This window comes from Carcharodon carcharias, chromosome 13 (genome assembly GCF_017639515.1).
Source record: "Carcharodon carcharias isolate sCarCar2 chromosome 13, sCarCar2.pri, whole genome shotgun sequence".
NCBI classification, from domain to species: Eukaryota; Metazoa; Chordata; class Chondrichthyes; order Lamniformes; family Lamnidae; genus Carcharodon; species Carcharodon carcharias.
Window position 1 is genome coordinate 145922505 of NC_054479.1, and position 19511 is coordinate 145942015.

The following is a 19511-nucleotide window of genomic DNA, read 5'->3' on the forward strand; positions in this document are numbered from 1 at the left end:
TCACTGCGTTCACCTGCACCCTCCACCAGTGTAGAAACACACACCCCGGTGGATCACACATCTAGATTAGGGGAACACCTTATTGACACATCTTCCCAGCATGCAGAGGCAGTGACAGCCCAGGTCTCTGGCATTCAGTGGGCTGATGGAGAATAGGCATCCGCTGTGTCCGAGTCAGATGATGAGCATCTGGAAATGGCCACCACAAACATGCTTATGGGGCAAGGACAGGCGGCAGAACATTAGGCAGAGAAATGAGAGCCAGTCAACAGACTAGAGCAAAAGATGGAGGAGTCCATCCACGTTCTGTCTGATGTTGTGGCTGTGACATGTGATTGCCTCGAGATTTCAATGGGAAGAGTGGCAGCTACCTTGGAGACCTTGGTCCAGTAGGATTTGTGCTCAGACTTGCACTCCATTGCAATAGACAATGGGGGATCCATCAGTGGCTCGGCGAGAGGGGGACAGGGCACCTCAGCCTCCCTCCCAGAAACCCTTCTCAGGGAGTTGGGCAAAGGCCGTCAAGCATCCACAGGAAGGAGGCCCAGGAGCTGGAGACCACGGGACCATCCCCCCAGGTGACAGCAAGAGGGTCCAGCCGATCCCATTGCCCGCTGCCTGTGACCCATCACCTCCGACTGTACAGGCCGAGGAGGGTGCAACAGCAGGAGACCCAAAGCAGACCGGGGCCCTCCAGTTCTCAGCCCTCTACAGGACACCCATCGAGGTCACCAAAGATAACAGGGTGTAACAGTCAGCAGGCTGCCTCCAACTCTGCTGTAGATGTTGGGGGTGCACCTAGATGTAGTGATAGGGTTAAAAAATTGAGAAACGTTGACATCACAACTGGGTCACGGGTGCTCACTCACTGTATGTATAATGCATCTTTGTAAATGGATTGGCTGCTCAGGAAGGCTCACTTGAATGTGTCATGTGTATGTATCTATGTGTCCTCTTAGTGAAAGGATGACCCAAGCTCCCACAACGTGATAGCCTCCCTTTTTGTGCCTCAGATTCATGTGTTATTTGGCAGACTCATGTTCATTACTTATCCCTTGTGTAATGGCAGGGAGATATGTCCAGCCCTTTCCTGAAAGTATCTACACTTAAGGGTTACCAGTAATGGTGTCTCATCGACAATGAGCTGTCATCATTGTTTCTGCCAAAACACAAGACCTGCAGCCAGGATGGTCTCTCTAACCATGTGCACCACAAGAAAGTCTCATTCAAGAGGCCATGACTACATCAAATCGATTGGATAGAATAGAAAAAACAGCAAAGAATGACTAAAAGATTTATAAGGAGGGAAAATTAGAGTACAAAAGAAAGCTAGCTAGAAATATAAAGATGTATAGTAATAGTTTCTACAGATATTTAAAAAAGAAAAGAGCTAACAAAGTGAGCATTGGTCCTACACAAAGTGAGTCTGGAGAATTAAGAATGGAAAATAAGAACATGGCAGATGAGTTAAACAGGTATTTTGCATCAGTCTTCACTATGGAAGATATAAGTAACATCCCAGAAATAACTGTAAATCAGGAAATGGAAAGGAGCAGGGTACTGAAGAAAATTAGTCAATAGTGAAGTGGTTCTGAGTAAATTGTTGCAGCTGTGGCTGACATGAGCTTGGGTCCTGCTGGACTTCATCCTGGGCTCTTAAAACAAGTGTCTAGTGAGATTGTTGATGAGTTGGTTTTAATTTTCAAAAAATCCCTAGATTCAGGGAAGGTTCAATTAGATTGGAAAATAGTGAATGTAACTTTTTAATTCAAAAAGGGAGGGAGACAGAAAGCAGGAAACTACAAGCCAATTAGCTTAAAATCAGTCATAGGGAAAATGTTAGAAGCTTTTATTAAATATGTTACAACAGGGCACTTAGATAAATTCACGGTATTCAAGCAGAGTCAACTTGGTTTTGTGAAAGGGAAATCATTTTAACCAATTTATTGGAGTTCTTTGAAGAGGTAGCATATGCTGTGGATAAAGGGGAACCACTGGATGTGCTGTACTTAGATTTTTCAGGAGGCATTTGATAAGATGTCACCTCAAAGGTTATTGCAGAAAATAAAAGCTCAGGGTGTTTGAAGTAATACATTAGCATGGGTAGAAGATTGGCTAGCTAACAGGAAACAGAGAGTACGCACAAATGGATCATTTTCTGGTGGGCAGGATGCAATGACCTGGTGTGTCACAGGGATCAGTGCTGGGACCTTAGATTTTTACAATTTATATAAAAAATTTTGATGAAGGGATCAAAGGAATGGTTGCTAAATTTGCTAATGAAACAAAGTTGGGTAGGAAAGTAAGTTGTGAAGAAGACACAAGGAGGCTACAAAATGATATAGATAGGTTAGGTAAGTGGGCAAAGATCTGACAAATGGAGTATAATGGTGTAAAATGTGCAATTGTGTATTTTGGCAGGACCAATGAAAAAGAAGCATATTATCGAAATGTTGCGAGATTACAGAGCTCTGAGATGCTGAGGGATCTGGGTATCTTAGTGCATGAAAAGCAAAAGGTTAATATGCAGGTACACCAAGTAATTAGGAAAGTTAATAGAATCTTATTACTTATTGCGAGGGGAATTGAATACAAAAGTAGGGAGGTTATGCTTCAGTTGCACAGGGCATTGGTGAGACCACATCTGGAGTATAGTGTACAGTATTTGCTTCCTTATTTAAGGAAGGATGTAAATGCTTTGGAAGAAGTATAGAGAAGGTTTACTAGCCTAATACCAGGAATGGGAAGGTTGTCTTATGAGGAAAGGTGGACAGGGTAGGCTTGTATCCACTGGAGTTTAGAGGAGTGAGAGGCAACTTGATTGAAACCTTTAAGATGCTATAGGGGCTTGACAGGGTGATTGTGGAGAGGATATTTCCTCTTGTGGTAGAACCTTGAACCACGGCCCCTATTTCAAAATAAGGGCCACTCATTTTAGACAGTGATGAGGAGAATTTTTTTTCTCTCAGAGGGTTGTGAGCCTTTGGAACTCTTTTCCTTAAAAGTCAGTGGAAGCAGAGTCTTTGAGTATTTTTAAGGCAGAGCTGGATAGATTCTTGATGAGCAAGGGGGTGAAAGGTTATTGGCGATAGGCAGGAGTGTGGAGTTCAGGTTAAAATCAGATCAGCCATGATCTCACTGAATGGCAGAGCAGGCTCGAGGGGCCGAGCGGCCTACTCTTGCTCCTAATTTGTATGGTCATGAGTCCAGTAGATGCAGGAATTGTGCTGCAGAGCTGCTGTCTACTTCCTGGAGCAGCTACATGCAGCTTTGTCTGCTGACCTTTGCAAAGAGTAGGTCCTGGTGGCACATAAGAGTTGCAATTCCAAGGTCATATGCAGACATTGTTCTCAACATCACTGCTTGTAAAGGCCTTTCTGAGCACTGGTATGATACTCAGGGATAAGAGATTTGTGCTCAGTTCCCCTTCCCTGGACCTTACTCCAGCTGGAACCTTGTGGCTGTCAAGGGCATGTCTTCCATGTTGTGCCACTTTGAGGGCATCATCACATGGAAGGTGACTCTCTTCAGCCTCTTCCAGTTCCTGCCCTTGCTGCTCTTCATCGTCCAATGAGTTTTCAGCCTCCTCTGTGTCTCCCTCTGGCAAGTCATCTCTGCTTTGAAGAGCTAGGTTGGACAGGATGCATCAGGCCACAGTGATGTGGGATGCCCTCTGTGGATGGTACTGCAGAGCCCCTACTGAGTGGCCTAATAGATATCAGGAGAACCTCTTCAAGATGCTAATGCCCTGCTCAATGATGGATCTTGTCACACAGTGCACCGTGTTGTAGCTCTCTTCAGAGGCACTTTGAGGATAAGCTGTGAGTGTCGTGAACTATCTTTTCAATGGGTACCCCTTATCACCCAGCAAGTAACCTTGTAAGTGCTGCAACCCTTCGAATATCTGAGGCACTCGGAAGTGACTCAGGGTGTAGGGATCATTGGAACTCCCAGGTTACCTGGCACAGATGCACAGTAAGTGCTTCTGATGATCACACACCAGCTGTACGTTTATGGAGTGGAACCCTTTCCTATTAATGAAGATCAGGGGCATTAGCCATGGAGCTCTTCAATTGACATGTGGGCCATCGATTGCACTCTGTACCCGACTGACAATCTTAAATTGGTTATCAGCATAATTCTTGGCACATTGAGGATTATTTAGCAAATGTTGTCCAATCGTAGAATCATATCTAATGTTGGACAATGTGTTTTGAGTTTTGCAAGCACGGGCTGGTTGGGTACAGTCTGTACCTTACCCACTGGGAACAGCAGAAGGGACTTGCTGTTTGATACGATCCGCCAGTCTTTGGATATAAGGCCTACATACATAGCATCACACTGGCACTTCATATACCACATCACTCATCTGTGTGATAGGCAGGGTGTCTCTTTGGCTTGACCGCAGCACCCTGTTAGTGGCAAATACCACTCGTTGCTACTGCCAACCAGTCAAGACCGTCTTCTCATGCAATATAAATTGTTGTTCTCTTTCCATCTGGTATTCATGCAAATTGTCCTGATGAGTGCAAGATGAAAAACTTCAACAAAAAAGTGTCTCTTTTTTTCAGCAATACTCAAGCACAGAACAGTTGAATTCTGATGGAAAGAATGGAGAGTTTTTTTTTGTAATTTGAAGGTGGCTGATAAATAAGATAATCAAAATATCCTGCTGGCTAGCGGAGAGTCTATAATAAGGTTGGGTGTTTTGGTGTTTGAGCAGTCCCAGGAATGTATGGCATCTGGTTGTTGCTGTACTTAATCTGTATTTTCTTTTAAGCAGTGAGTGGGACTAAAGATGAAAAATTCTCAGCACTGTCATTATCTCCCATTGACTGAACACATCCATGTCCAGATGCTCCCACAGACACTTGCTCAGAGATTAACAAAGTAAAATTTTACTTAATGCACTTTGTGTGAAACCTCCAGAGCACAAAATGTTTCCAATTGAGCTTGGCATAGTTACAATCATTCGATCATTTTTAATACCATCCTCAATCTGTCACCATTATTTATCTGTCTGAGCTATCTTTTCAACACTATTATAGCAGTATTTATCTCCCATTGTTCCAAATTGAGTTCTGTACAATGTATGAATAAGATGAATATTTTATCCCTGTTTGCTTAACTGAAAGTAAAGATCCAAGACGGACCTGCAACTGAAGGTCTGAGCAAGTTATAAGGTTTTCATTTGGAGTTTTGTGCATGATTTTGGACATCATTTTAAAGGAAGGATAATAAAGTGATGGAAAAGCTGGAGCCTAGATTTCCTAAAGTGTTACCAGAGATAAATTATTATAGGACACACCTGAGAGGTTCAAGTTTTCACTGGAACCAAGGTTACAGGGTGAGCGATAAACACCTTCAGGAATATGGAGAGTGATGACAAGGCAAATAAAGATAGGCTGATTCCAGTGACATTAATGAAGGGATACAAATTTCAAATAATCAGAATGAGAATTCTTGCGGGAGTTAGAAAATAAGTCCTTACATAGTGGATCATTAAAATGTGGGATTATCTGCCAGGAACCGTTTTTGAGGCAGAGTCCATAAATTATTTTAAAAGCGAGTTAGATAATTGCTTGAAAAAGAATATTAAAAAGTATGGGGAAGGAGCAGCATAGCAGGATGATGCTCGGTGACTGGGCTGGAGAAAATGGCTGGCAGATCTGTGCTGTGACTTCCCATCATTCTCGAATCATAATGGAACTTGTTTCTCCGTTGAGAAATATTTTGGCTAAGCTGCAAGCCTCAACTAGGGGAAAAAACGAACTCATCGCTTGACTAGTTACTTGCTTTTAATGCCACATTAAAGATGCATTTATTCATTCTGCATGTTCAGGAAATAGCTGTTTGGGTGAAGAAGCCATTGAAATATTCATAGAAATGAGCTGCGTGTTTAGATTCCATTGTGTACAATTTAACAGAACTATTTTCACATTACGTATGGGGAGAACAGGGTGTCCTGAATGTTAAACTAGTTGAAAAGGTTTGTGTGTGGTGCTTGATGTTTTCTGATGACACAGCAGAGATGAAATTGGTCTATCCACAAAACAAGCTTGAGAAAATCATCAGTTGATTTTTTCACATCTTAGTTTTATTTTCCATTGTCTTGGAAAGTATTGCCAAGGTTTTCCATTTCAAACTGGGTAAAAGTGACACTGAAACTAGGAAGCAAGTCTCTGAAAGGAACTTGAACCATCTTTTTGTGAACTTCCATGGCAAGATTGGGGTATGATGAAAAGTTGGCTGATAATCCATTTCGAGTTGATGGTGTAGATACAATTTCACCGCCTGTGTCTTTAATGATGACGTGATGTTATTACATGTTGCACAACTTTCATCAATCTCAAATCATGTTCATTCTTTTCCCAATCCAAACTTATCATTTATATATTTAATTCAAACCCAAGTGGGCACCTAATTGACACATTTGACTGAAATGTGGACCCTTTATTGTTCACATGATATGAAACGAGACCAATCGTTGAATTAATATCAAAGCGCTCACTCTGCCAGTATATGAGAGTAGTGTCAAAAGCACAGCAAAATAGTACAGATAAAAATTATATCTGTACATATTGGCTTAAGAAAGCTTATTTTGAGAAAATACATGGAAGACACTTGTAGATATTATTAGAGGATTGCGCATTCTTGAATATTAAAATATCTTGTCTATCCCTGTCCTGCAGGCGTTTCCGTAGGCAGGATATTCGACATGGTGATGCAATCCAACAGTGCCTGGGCCAGCACAGGAACGGTAGGTGATTCCCCAATAAATCAACTGTTATAAAAATAAAAATCCCTGGAATTATTATTATTATTATTTTTATTTATATTTATTTTTATTTTTGTTTTGGATTTCCAGCATCTGCAGTTTTTTGCTTTTAAATCAGCTGTTATATTCAGTTCATAAACCTGGTTGATTGTTTTGAAAATGAGATAAATTAATGAAGATTTCATTTCCCCTGACTTTGAAGAATTTTTTTTCAAGAATTGGAAAACTTGCTAAAGAAACTGAAATATTTTTCATGCTTAAAATCCAACGTGTCCAATTTTTAGTTTCAGGTTTTCGTACCCAGTCTGATGTTTCTTGCTGAAATAATTTGCTATTCAACATGTTCTATTTTGCTCCATGTGATATTCACAATCATTGAAGAAAATTCCAACCATCTTTCATTCCTAACCCTGCCTTCGCCCCAATGATATTCCCATTTCCCATTTGTAATATTTAATCTCTTTCTATTAAATTCATCCATGGGTATCTGGCAATGTCTCTGAAGCATATTCCATATATCTAATGTTTGGAGTCAGCTTACTTTCAAATTAGAATCCCGAAATTGATGATATTAAGGATATTGTAACTTTGGAATAATTCGAAATACTGCACATAATGCAAATGTCGGCGAATAGTCTTGTAGTTCACTCATAAACCCCAACTGGTTTCAGGTTACTACATCAATGAAACACACAGGATCTTTAGTTTGCAAATCAATTACCCACACAAAATATTTTTGTCCCTGATGACAGGGGTGATATTAACATTCAATTTCACAGAAGGTGGATCCCATTGGTCAGAAACAATGGCCTGGGATTTTACAGAGCCTGAAGGAGTGGGAGAGGAGGCACGTGGGCTGAAAACTCAAGAGCTAAGTTGTAGGGTGGAGTACTCGTCACCTTTTTCCAGTGTCACGTAAGGTGGAGACGTGCCCTCCCATGCAGTCCCTAGTTTTGTCACTTAACTGGCCAATTAAGGGCCTCTTCCTGCTGGTGCTGGCATTTTATCAGCAGCAGGTGGACCCTCTGCCGCCCTTGGTGAATCCTGGTAGTGAGGGATGCCCTCCTAATCTGGCACAGTGGCCCATGAGGTGGCACCCCCTGTGGCAATAGTCACACCCTGGAAAACGACCTCCTGCCCTCACCAAACACCACCATCCCCGCCCCTTGATGGCCGGATCCATTGCTGCATCTCTCACCCAGGTGCAGTCCCAGCAGAGGATTTTCCACGGTGTTCCTGCTGGGACTGAAGAGCTGCAGGCTCTCCAATTGGCTGGCAGCTCTTGGACGTGGGATCCCATCCCTCTAGGGGACCGGAGCCCCAACAGTACTTCATCAACTTCCTGATGAACATAAAATCCATTCAGAGCTCCTCGAAATGGCTGAGGGGGTTTTCCTTGACATTGACGGTTCTGTATTCTGGATGAGGTATTAAGCTGTGGACCATGTTTACCCTCACAGGTGGATGTAAACAATCATGTGGCATTATTTTGAAGATGCACAAGGGAGTTTTCACAGTGTCCAGGCCAAATTTTAATCTTCAACCAACGTCTTAATTAAATTCAAACGCAAAATACTGCGGATGCTGAAAATCTGAAACAAAATCAGAAAAGGTTGAAAATCCTCAACAGGTCAGACAGTATCTGTGGAAAGAGAAACAGAGTTAACCTTCCAGATTGAGAATCCACTGTGGGACATTCTCAGGCCAGAAAAGATGCTATATAAATAAAAAGGTTTTTCACTCCGTTTTATTAATCATGTTGGGTATAATTAATACAACATAGGGAAAAGTTTTCTCCCCATTTTGGGGGGAAGTGTGGGAGTGGGTGCAAGCGGGCGCACCTCTGATTGGTGCCCCTGATCGAGGGCACGCTGCCATTTTACACGCAGGCATGCACAGATCTGCCTGAGGCTGAGTGCTGCCTCAGGGAGATTGGGTCCGATTTAAAATTTGTAATACAAATGATAAAAACATTTCCCTGACATGTTCCCTCATATGACACATGAGTGGGGACACATCCATAACCTTTATTGAAACTTTTAATAAAAATTGAAACACCCTCATGAGACCTCATCCCACCTGTGGATGAGGTTTCACACTTTTTCTGAAGCCCGCCAGGGCTCCTGGCCTGCCCTTAAGTTTGGATGGGCAGATCCATTAATGACCTTAATTAGCTGACTCGGCTGCACCCCCACTGATCTGAAAATGGAAATGATGCAGGGTGACATCGGGAATTCCACCCGATGTCATCCCGCGTCATTTGATGCTTCGGTGAGTGGGCCCCACCCCCCACTCGCCGACCGGAAGATCAAATGGAATTTTGTTTTACTCCATTAAGATGTACATATTTATACAAATACTTAAATACCATTCAAGACAAAGTCAGTGGGTCTCATCTCTCATCTCCAGGTTTCAGGGAAATGGGATACTTTTGCTGATATGATGATAAAAGCAAAATAATGAGTTTATATTGATCACCTGTAATTTGGTTCTTACATAAAAAAAGTACCTTTCTCTTCTCTTCCATGGCTCAGATGAGACACTAACAAAAACAATGGAAAGACTATTGTACGGCATTGAGAAAAACAGCACCTTGCTGGAGTGTAGCCCCAGATCCCCACAAGCTAAAGTGTTGTGGTTTGTGGAAACAAGAAACATGAAACAAGAGGAGGTAAATTATCTGTGCAAGAAACTTAACTTTTAAAATGCTAAAAATAATACATTCTTTTTGAGCAAGAGGACTGATGAGCATTTACTTGAATTTCATGGTGCTTAAGGATGTACAAATCACTGGGATATTGTAAAATCTGCTTTGATGAAGTACAGGCTGGCAACAGTATTAAAGCAGCCTGATTCCGGTTCTAATAATGTAAAGTTTATACATTCAGTGATGTCAAAGCAACCTTTTTCAGAGCACCTCCTGGTGCATCCCTCTGGAGTCAGATCAGGGACTAACTCTGGGTTCAGGCCACATTATTGATGTGAACTAAAACCACTTCATGCCCAACACAACCATAACGTGGATTAAAACTGGAGCTTTGCTAAAGCTGTACCAAGATCAAGCCAAACCGTGTTGTGTAATGTGTGATTCATAATGAACCTATCAGGCTATGATGTTATTCCATAATGTCAGAACAATTGGGAATTTTATGCCCTTTGCATTATTGGCAATAAACATCATCCCATGGAATTGGTTTTGGCGATTTCTGATATATCAACCAATTTAGGGAAATTATTTCTAGTATTGTTTCTTTTTCTGTTTTCCTATGAAGCTTCCAATGATATCACTACCAATGATATCACTACCAATGATATCACTACCCATCCCAAGAAAACTTAGATTAATTTGGATGAAAACCATATTGAATCATTTTACAAGCTCTTCCAATTTGAGTTAACAACATCTCTAAATGACCAGATTCATTGTCCAAGTGAATATAATCTAACATGCAGTTTCAACTAAACTTCTCAACTGAACTGAAACCCAAAAAACTGAATCAAAGCTCAGTTAATTTGAAGTTTCAGTTGCCTTATCATCAGATCTCATTTTCACTCTAGTTTCCTGTGAAACATGGCTTTATCTTTGCATTTATTTCTCAAAACCAATTCTCACCCAAGCACACCGGTATGACTGACTGCTTTGTTTCTGGAAATATTTACGCACTTGTCCATGAAATGCTGCTTGTGTCAGATCACCTTCAGTCAATTCATTTTTGGTTCATGCTGATGGAATCAGTTTAATTATTTCCATTTCTTTTCACTCCTTGTATTTGACTCCAGACTGAGAACCAGGCTGAATACAGAAGATTCAGGGGGGAGGTGAAAAAGCAAAGAAGGGAAGCAAAGAGGGAGTGTGAAAAGAGACTGGCAGCTAACATAACAGGGAATCCCAAAGTCTTCTATAGGCATATAAATAGTAAAACTTTAGAAAAAGGAAGAGTAGGGCTGATTAGGGACCAAAAAGGGGATTTACACATGGAAGCAGGGGGCATGGCTGAGATATTAAATAAATACCTTGCTTCTCTCTTTACCAAGGAAGAAGATGATACCCAGGGCATGGTGAATGAGGAGGAAATTCAGTCATAGGAATGGGTTGAAATTGATAAGGAGCAGGTATTGGATAGACTGTCTGTACTTAAAGTGGACAAGGCACTGGGACCAGATGAGATGCATCCAAGGATACTGAGGGAAGTGAGAGTAGAAATTGAAAAGACACTGCCCATAATTTTTCAATTTTCCTGAGACTCAGGGGTGTTGCCAGAGGACTGTAGAATTGCAAACATTAGGCTCTTGTTCAAAAAAGGGTGTAAAGATAAGCCCAGAAATTACAGGCCAGTCAACTTAACCTCAGGGGCGGGGAAACCTCCGGAAACTATAATTCAAGAAAGAATTAATAGTCAGATGGACAAATGTGGGTTAATTGAGGAAAGCCAGCATGGACTTATTAAGGGAAGATCATGTTTAACCAACTTGCTAGAGTTTTTTGAACAGGTAACAGAGGGGATTGATAAGGGTAATGCTGTTGATGTGGCGTACATAGACTTCCAAAAGGTATTTCATACAGTGCTGCACAACAGACTTGTGAGAAAAGTTATAGCTCATGGAATAAAATGGACTGTAACAACATGGATCCAAAATTGGCTGAGTGACTGGAAACAGGGAATATTGTTGGTGGATGCTTTTTGGGCTGAAGGAAGGTTTGTAGTGGGGTTTCCAAGCGGCCGGTATTAGGACCATTGCTTTTCCTGATATGTATTAATGACCTTGAAAATTTGTGGACAATACAAAACTTGGGAGTGTTGTAAACTGTGAGGAGGACAGTGTAAAACTTCAAAAGGAGATGGACAAGTTAGTGGAATGAGTGGATAGTTGGCAGATGAAGTTCAATGTGGAGATAATACATTTTGGCAGGAAGAACATGGAGTATAAAGTAAAAGAGGTGCAGGAGAAAAGGGACCTGTATATGTGCATAAGTCATTACAGGTGGCAGGACAGGTTGAGGAGCAATTAATAAAGCATATAGTATCATAGGCTTCGTTAATAGGAGCACAGAGTACAATAGCAAGGAGGTTATGTTAAAATTGTATAAGACACTTGTTAGGCCTCAGCTGGAGTCTTGCATACAGTTCTGGGTGTCACATTTTAGGAAGGACATAAAGGCATTGGAGAGAGTGCAGAAAAGATTCATGAGAATGGTTCCAGGGATGAAGAAGTACGATTGGGGAAATTGGGACTCTCCTCCTTGGAGAAAAGAAGGTTGAGAGAAGGTTTGATGGAAGTATTCAAAATCACGAGGGGCCTGGACAGAGTAGATAGGGAGAAACTATTCCCACTCATGAAAGGATCAACAACGAGAGGGCACAGATTTAAAGTAATTGGCTAAAAAAGCAAAAGTGATATGAGAAAAACATTTTTACGCGTGGATAGGCTCTAGAATGCACTGCCCAAGAGTGTGTTTGAGGCAGGTTCAACTGAGGCATTCAAGAGGTAATTAGGTGATCATTTGAAAATAAACAATCTTCAGGGTTACAGGGAGAAGGCAGGAGAATGGCGAAGGTGAAATGCTCATTTGGAGAGCAGGCACAGGCACGATGGGCCGAATGTCCTCCTCTAGGCATTGATTGCACTCATTCTTGTTTTTTTGTTTGGGTGCCTGGTCATTTAGATCCCAGGTATCTAAGTGAAAGTGGACTTTCACTTACAGTCCAGTGCCTCTGACGCTAGCACAGTAATGGATGGAATCAGGGTATATTGAACATGTTCAACTGTGATACAAATCTATTAATAGATTATTGATCAAAATGTCATTTTGAAATGAAAGGTCATAGACATAAAAACAAAGCCCAGCCAGACTCAGAAAATCTATTCGATGTTAAATGTCAGATCTTATGCTATTTACATTATAGTTTGAGGTTTTCAGTTACTAACCATTGTAAATTTTAAATATTGAGGAGATTATTGGTATAGGTGGTCACATGAATGAAACAGTTTGTTGTTATTTTCTCTACCATTGGAAACAGTAGGACATACATACAAGCAATGGCCTTCCTGCAATCTCACTGTTAAATCACAGAAATAGGATATTTGCATATTTAAGTTTTTCTTTTGTTTGTTACCAAGTCAACATTTTTACAGTTTTCATGAAAAACTAGACAGAATCCTGGAATTAAATACAAAATATGCTGACCAAAGAATCATAATCTGATGTACTTTTAATGAATTTTGACTTATTCAAAAGCCAGTGACCATGATTATTACTGAAGGGAAAAATGGAATAATGACAATTTCTTGGAGCATGATGACTAAATCATATAGCTCTTCTTTTTGATGGAGGTGCCAACCCTGATATAGACTAAAATGCTCGAACTGCCTCAATGTATTTGTGAAGTGTTCCGTGCCATTCCTTTCTTTACATTGCTGGTCATGAACGGTGACTTGAATCCTATGGCTGAAAAATCAGCCTCCATTGTGCTTCAGGAACATCACTCCTCTCCTCCTTTCCACCTGCTGCACTAATTCCTCTACTACTTCATCAGAATGCCTGTAAGCCCCCTCTCCTACCTGCTGCTCCATTTGATGTGCTGCTGTTTAAAGACACTTTGTCCACACACAGCAGTAGCTTCTGTATAATGACGTCAGTTCCCATTTAAGAGAGACAGACTGCCTTTAAGAGGCCCAGGTTAGCTGTATCATGTTCTGTTCTGGTGATGACACTTTCCAAAACATGTCTTCCTTCTTCCTTAACCGAGGTTTTCCACCCACGGTGGTTGACAGGGCCCTCAACCGTGTCCAGCCCATCTCCCGCGCATCCACCCTCACACCTTCCTCTCCCTCCCAGAACCATGATAGGGTCCCCCTTGTCCTCACTTATCACCCCACCAGCCTCCGCATTCAAAGGATCATCCTCTGCCATTTCCGCCAACTCCAGCATGATGTCACCACCAAACACATCTTCCCTTCACTCCCCCAGGTGGCATTCCACAAGGATAATTCCCTCCGGGACACACTTGTCCACTCCTCCATTACCCCCTACACCTCAACCCCCTCCCATGGCACCTTCCCATGCAACCGCAGAAGGTCCAACACCTGCACCTTTGCTTCTCCCCTCCTCACCGTCCAAGAGTCCAAACACCCCTTTCAAGTGAAGCAGCATTTCACTTGCACTTCCCTCAATTTAGTCTACTGCATTCGCTGCTCCCAATGCAGTTTCCTCTACATTGGAGAGACCAAACACAGACTGGGTGACCACTTTGCAGAACACCTGCGGTCTGTCTGCAAGCATGACCCAGGCCTCCCTCTCGCTTGCCATTTCAACACTCCACCCTGCTCTCATGCCCACATGTCCGTCCTTGGCCTGCTGCATTGTTCCAGTGAAGCCCAACGCAAACTGGAGGAACAACATCTCATCTTCCGACTAGGCACTTTACAGCCTTCCGGACTGAATATTGAGTTCAACAACTTTAGATCATGAACTTTCTCCTCCATCCCCACCCCCTTTCTGATCCCACATTTTCCAATAATTTATAATTTAAAAAACATATTTTTCTTATCCCACCTATTTTTAAATTTATTTCAATCTTTCATTTTATCTCTAACTTTTAGCCCATTTCGATCCCTTCCCCCCACCCCACCCCCACAAGGGCTATCTGTACCTTGCTCGTCCTGCTTTCTACCTTTAATGTCACTATTTGCACATTCCTTAGATAATATCACCATCGTTAACATCCCTTTGTCCTTTTGTCTATGACATCTTTGGCAATCTCTTCTTTGCCTCCACCTATCACTGGCCCTCTCTCCAGCTCAACTGTCCCACCCCCCTCAAGCAGTTTATATTTCACCTCTTTTTTATTTTTCCTTAGTTCTGTTGAAGAGTCATACAGACTCGAAATGTTAACTGTGTTCCTCTCCGCAGATGCTGCCAGACTTGCTGAGTTTTTCCAGGTATTTTTGTTTTTGTTGTAGCTGTATCGTGTGCTAGCCACACATGTTACTGGGTCCCCTACTGTGCAGACAGCCACACTGAAATCATTCAAATGATGTGGCTGCCTGACTCAATGAAACCTAATTCTGAATAATTATCAGTCATGACCCCAAAGCCATAAAACGGGATTACTCTATTCCCCCGATCTGTTTTCTTATGAACATTGAAATACTTGCTGAGAATATGCAACCATATAAAATATGTCAGAAAAGCTAATAATATTACTTCAATTTAAATCCTTTCGTCAATAATGTGCCAAAACTGAGCATATTTGCATGGCATTCCTTTCCCACTATTTTAATAAAGGAATTGACATGCTGATATTGAAAGATCTACATTTCCATGTATTGAAGCACTGCTTGCTCACTGTGTATATATAGATTAGAACGACAGAAAGACAGATTTCTCGATAAACGAGATATTAGAAATATTCCTGATAAAGGAATGATGGTATTATCTGATGGTTTCTCTGAGTCTAACCTTCCACTGAATACACTCAGTGTGGGTGAAGTGTGATCTGACCCAGAGCAGGTGTGTATGGACCATGCAAACCTTGGCAAGAGGGCCAGTCAAAACTCTGTTTAAAGGACTTTCTTGTTGTGACGTTCTCACAGGTCAAAACAGATGATCGGGTGATTAAAACAGACCTAGGATTGCTGTTTCTCAGCCTTCACAGAAAGGACGCTGGAACGTATGTCTGCAAAGCAAGAGAACATGGCTTCATCCAGACAGTGATGAAAATCAAACTGAATGTTTTGGAAGAGGAGCAGGTTGACAGCATATTTCACAAAGAGAATGAGGAGTGGCCCCGCAAAATGCCATGCCTGGTGCAACCTGGGAGCCATCAAGGAACTAGGCCGTGGTACAAAGAATTTCTCCAGCTGATAGGTTACAGTAACTTCCAGAGAGTGGAGGATTACTGTCAGAAAATGTGGTGCAATGAAAAGAAGAGAAAGAAAAACAAAGTAGCAGGGAGCAGGTGGAAGTACAGCAGCACACAGGAACAAAAAATGAAAACCAGAGGCCTGCAGTCAGAACACCGGCGAACACCAAGGCATGTTTTAGATACATGAGGATCCATAAACATTCAAGCCTTTTTTTTTAAAAACGGATGATACAATGGTGATAAAACATCAAAGAAATGTTTTAGGAAACATGTCTCCTGTTTACAAGACACAAAGCTATTTGATTCACAATTGGATTCAAAGCTCAAACTTGCATTCACTCCACACGTAAATAGGTGTGTGTGGCACTAGCGCTGGTAACAGTTCTTGCAACATCATGTGTATGCTATAGAGATTAACATGCTTCTTAAAATTCAAGACCACTGTTGTACATAATTTCACTGAGATTTTCAATTAACCCCGAGTAGTTTGCATAGTTATCTCTTCCATGCCACAGTTGTTCATTCTCTAATAGTTTAAGGTTTTTTCCTATTAAACCTGTGGATGCATTAATGTCTGAACAGAATTATTAAATTATCTCTGTGACAATATGGTGAATATTTCATTTGTTGTTGGTATAAATGTCATTCAAATGCATCATTCCACTTGCTTGTGACAGCATCATGATTAAAATGATTCTCATTTCTCTGGACTTTCGGTGCCAACAAAGAAAGGCTTTCCCAATACTTCATTGCACAAAGGCAGTGCCCCTTTAACAAATATAGCTAATTAAATACAACTCTCTATGCTACTGTGTGTATCAGTCTACATTTAAACAGCATCAATTAGAGAAAAGGGCAAATGAAAAGAACAGTTGTGACCTTTCATTAACCCCATGGCTTTATTTGATAATTAAGAAACAATATTATAATAATCAAAAACAAAAACAGAATTACCTGGAAAAACTCAGCAGGTCTGGCAGCATCGGCGGAGAAGAAAAGAGTTGACGTTTCGAGTCCTCATGACCCTTCAACAGAACTGATCTTTCTTTACAAGAAGAGGGAAATATAAGCTGGTTTAAGGGTGGGTGGGAGGGGGGGGTGGGGAGGGGGGGGGGGGTGTGGGGGGTGGGGGGGTTGGGTGGGGGAGAGAAGTGGAGGGGGGGGTGTGGTTGTAGGGACAAGCATGCAGTAATAGGAGCAGATAATCAAAAGATGTCACAGACAACAGAACAAAAGAACACAGAGGTGTTGAAGTTGGTGATATTATCTAAACGAATGTGCTAATTAAGAATGGATGGTAGGGCACTCAAGGTATAGCTCTAGTGGGGGTGGAGGGGCATAAAAGATTTAAAAATAATGGAAATAGGTGGGAACTGAAAAATCTATATAAATTATTGGAAAACAAAAACAAAAGGAAGGGGGAAGAAACGGAAAGGGGGTGGGGATGGAGGAGGGAGCTCAAGACCTAAAGTTGTTGAATTCAATATTCAGTCCGGAAGGCTGTAAAGTGCCTAGTCGGAAGATGAGGTGCTGTTCCTTCAGTTTGTGTTGGGCTTCACTGAAACAATGCAGTGGGCCAAGTACAGACGTGTGGGCAAGAGAGCAGGGTGGAGTGTTAAAATGGCAAGCGACAGGGAGGTTTGGGTCATTCTTGTGGACAGACCGCAGGTGTTCTGCAAAGCGGTCGCCCAGTTTACGTTTGCTCTCTCCAATGTAGAGGAGACCGCATTGGGAGCAACGAATACAGTAGACTAAGTTGGGGGAAATGCAAGTGAAATGCTGCTTCACTTGAAAGGAGTATTTGGGGCCTTGGACGGTGAGGAGAGAGGAAGTGAAGGGGCAGAATATATAATAATGATTACCAAATGGATGTTATGTTTATATCCAGACAAGAATAGCTGTTATTTTAGTTTTTAAATCTTCACATTATACCTATTGAGACTTAAAATCATTGGCAAACAAATATTTTCAAAGTGGACAGTAACAAATTGTTAATTGTTGTCTTAAGGGACTAACTGTAGCTGATTCTTTTTGCTTCTTTATTCCTCTTCATTTAACTCTCCATATTTGCAATTATAGTTAATTTTATGGATACAACCGGGATATACTCGTTACATGAGACAGAGAAAATCGCCTTGTTCTGGGTGAAAGATCCATGAAATCACAATGCAGACCTTGTTCTTGATATTTTCTATCAGATATTTGAAAGTCATTTGAAAGTTTTGGGCAAACATAAGACACTTTTTTTCTCGTAAAGCCTATCATTTCACACTTGTTGGTACTAAATTGCATCTGCCAGGTGTTTTCCCATTTCACCTATATCGTCTAAAATTTGCCATGATGCACACTATTTATTACATTTATTGCAGTGCTATTGTGTCATTCACAAACTGGACTCCTTATACCCAAGTCCAGTTTATTAATATACAGCAAGAGAAACCAATAATCTTAATAACGACCTGTGAGGAATCTGACTGTGTCTAGTCTGAAAAACATTCTGACTCCTGTTCATTAGCCAATTGCATACCCAAGTTACCATCGTCCTTTTACCAATCCCACGTGCTTCTGGTTCTCAAGCAAGTCTGTTGTCTGATACTTTATCAAGTGCCTTTTGAAATTGCACATATAAAACATTCGTTGCCCTACCACCATCAACCCTCTCTGTAACATTTCTAGAGGAATATAATTCAAAAGCTGAGAATTATGTTAAGCTTATACAGAACCTTGGTTAGCTCAATCAACAACCACCTCTGCCAACTAGCAGCACAAGGTGGTCACAACCTCTACCACAAGGGCAGCAGACACATGGGAATACCACCACCTGGAAGTTTCCCTCCAAGTCACTCATCATCCTGACTTGGAAATATTTTGCCGTTCCTTCACTGTCACTGTGTCAAAATCCTGGAACTCCTTCCCTAACAGCACTGTGGGTGGTCTAACAGCATCTGTGAAGAGAAAAAAAAGAGTTAATGTTTCGAGCCTTTATGATTCTTCTTCAGAGCTAAAGTAAAAAGGTAATGAAATTTATACCTTTTAAGAAGGGTGGGGGGGGTGGGGTGGGTGCTGGTGGTGAAGCTGGATAGAAGGCCAGTAATTAGTGGAGGCAAAAGAGAGGTTGCCAGAGATGTCACAGACAGAAGGACAAAGGGGTGTTAATAATAATGGTACTGGCTAAAGGAGGTGCTGATAGTGGCATTAAGGTGAGAAAGCAGAATTAAGGTGATAATAGCAGGGCAAGGGTAAGCACTCTGGAAAGAGCAACATGAACAAGTGACAGGTGACCCTAGTGGGGGAGGGGTGGGGGGAGGGGATGGTGGTTCTGAGAATCAGGATGTTGGACAAGGCTAAATGATTAGCTTCCTGTTGTATAAAAAAAAATTGGGGCCTTGTTAGTAATTCCGCTTTTTCTCCCTACCTGTCTTCTTTTGATGGGTTTTCTTCTTGGCAGCGCTGACTTTAATCTCAGCTTCTTCTTCAACTTCCCTATTGGCCAGACTAGGCTCAGGTATGAGCTCAACTTGAGTGAACTCAGTGGTTGAGTCTTCCAGAGTTTCCTCACCTGTCAGCTCCTTTGAAAACTCAGGGGTTTCTATTTTTAAAACTTCTTGGCTTCCAAATAGCTGGTATTTCAGTCCTTCCATTTCTTTTTTATAATTGTTAGTTGGTTCCTAGAGAATTAAGCATTGTTGTATTTTCTTGGCTAATTAATTCTTCATCTCGGCCAGAGATATGCTGAATTTTTTCTGTTCTTCCTCTTACCTTTCCAGTGGTACAAATTGGGATCTGAGGGAATCTTACAATACGCGAGAGTCCTTCAACAGGTTTTCTTTTTCATTTTGTAGATTACTGACTTCAACCTGAGCTCT

General features: G+C 41.5%; 1 protein-coding gene across 1 annotated transcript in view; it reads left to right on the plus strand.

Annotated features, from left to right (window-relative positions):
* LOC121286167 (semaphorin-3E-like) overlaps window positions 1-16198 on the plus strand; it is a 214951-nt gene extending 198753 nt beyond the window's left edge. Inside the window, exons 15-17 of the mRNA XM_041203146.1 lie at window positions 6693-6760; window positions 9313-9449; window positions 15374-16198. Of these exons, the coding sequence (XP_041059080.1) occupies window positions 6693-6760; window positions 9313-9449; window positions 15374-15832 (664 nt within the window). The 3' untranslated portion in view covers window positions 15833-16198. The remainder of the gene's footprint in view (window positions 1-6692; window positions 6761-9312; window positions 9450-15373) is intronic.
* The last annotated feature ends 3313 nt before the right edge of the window (window positions 16199-19511 follow it).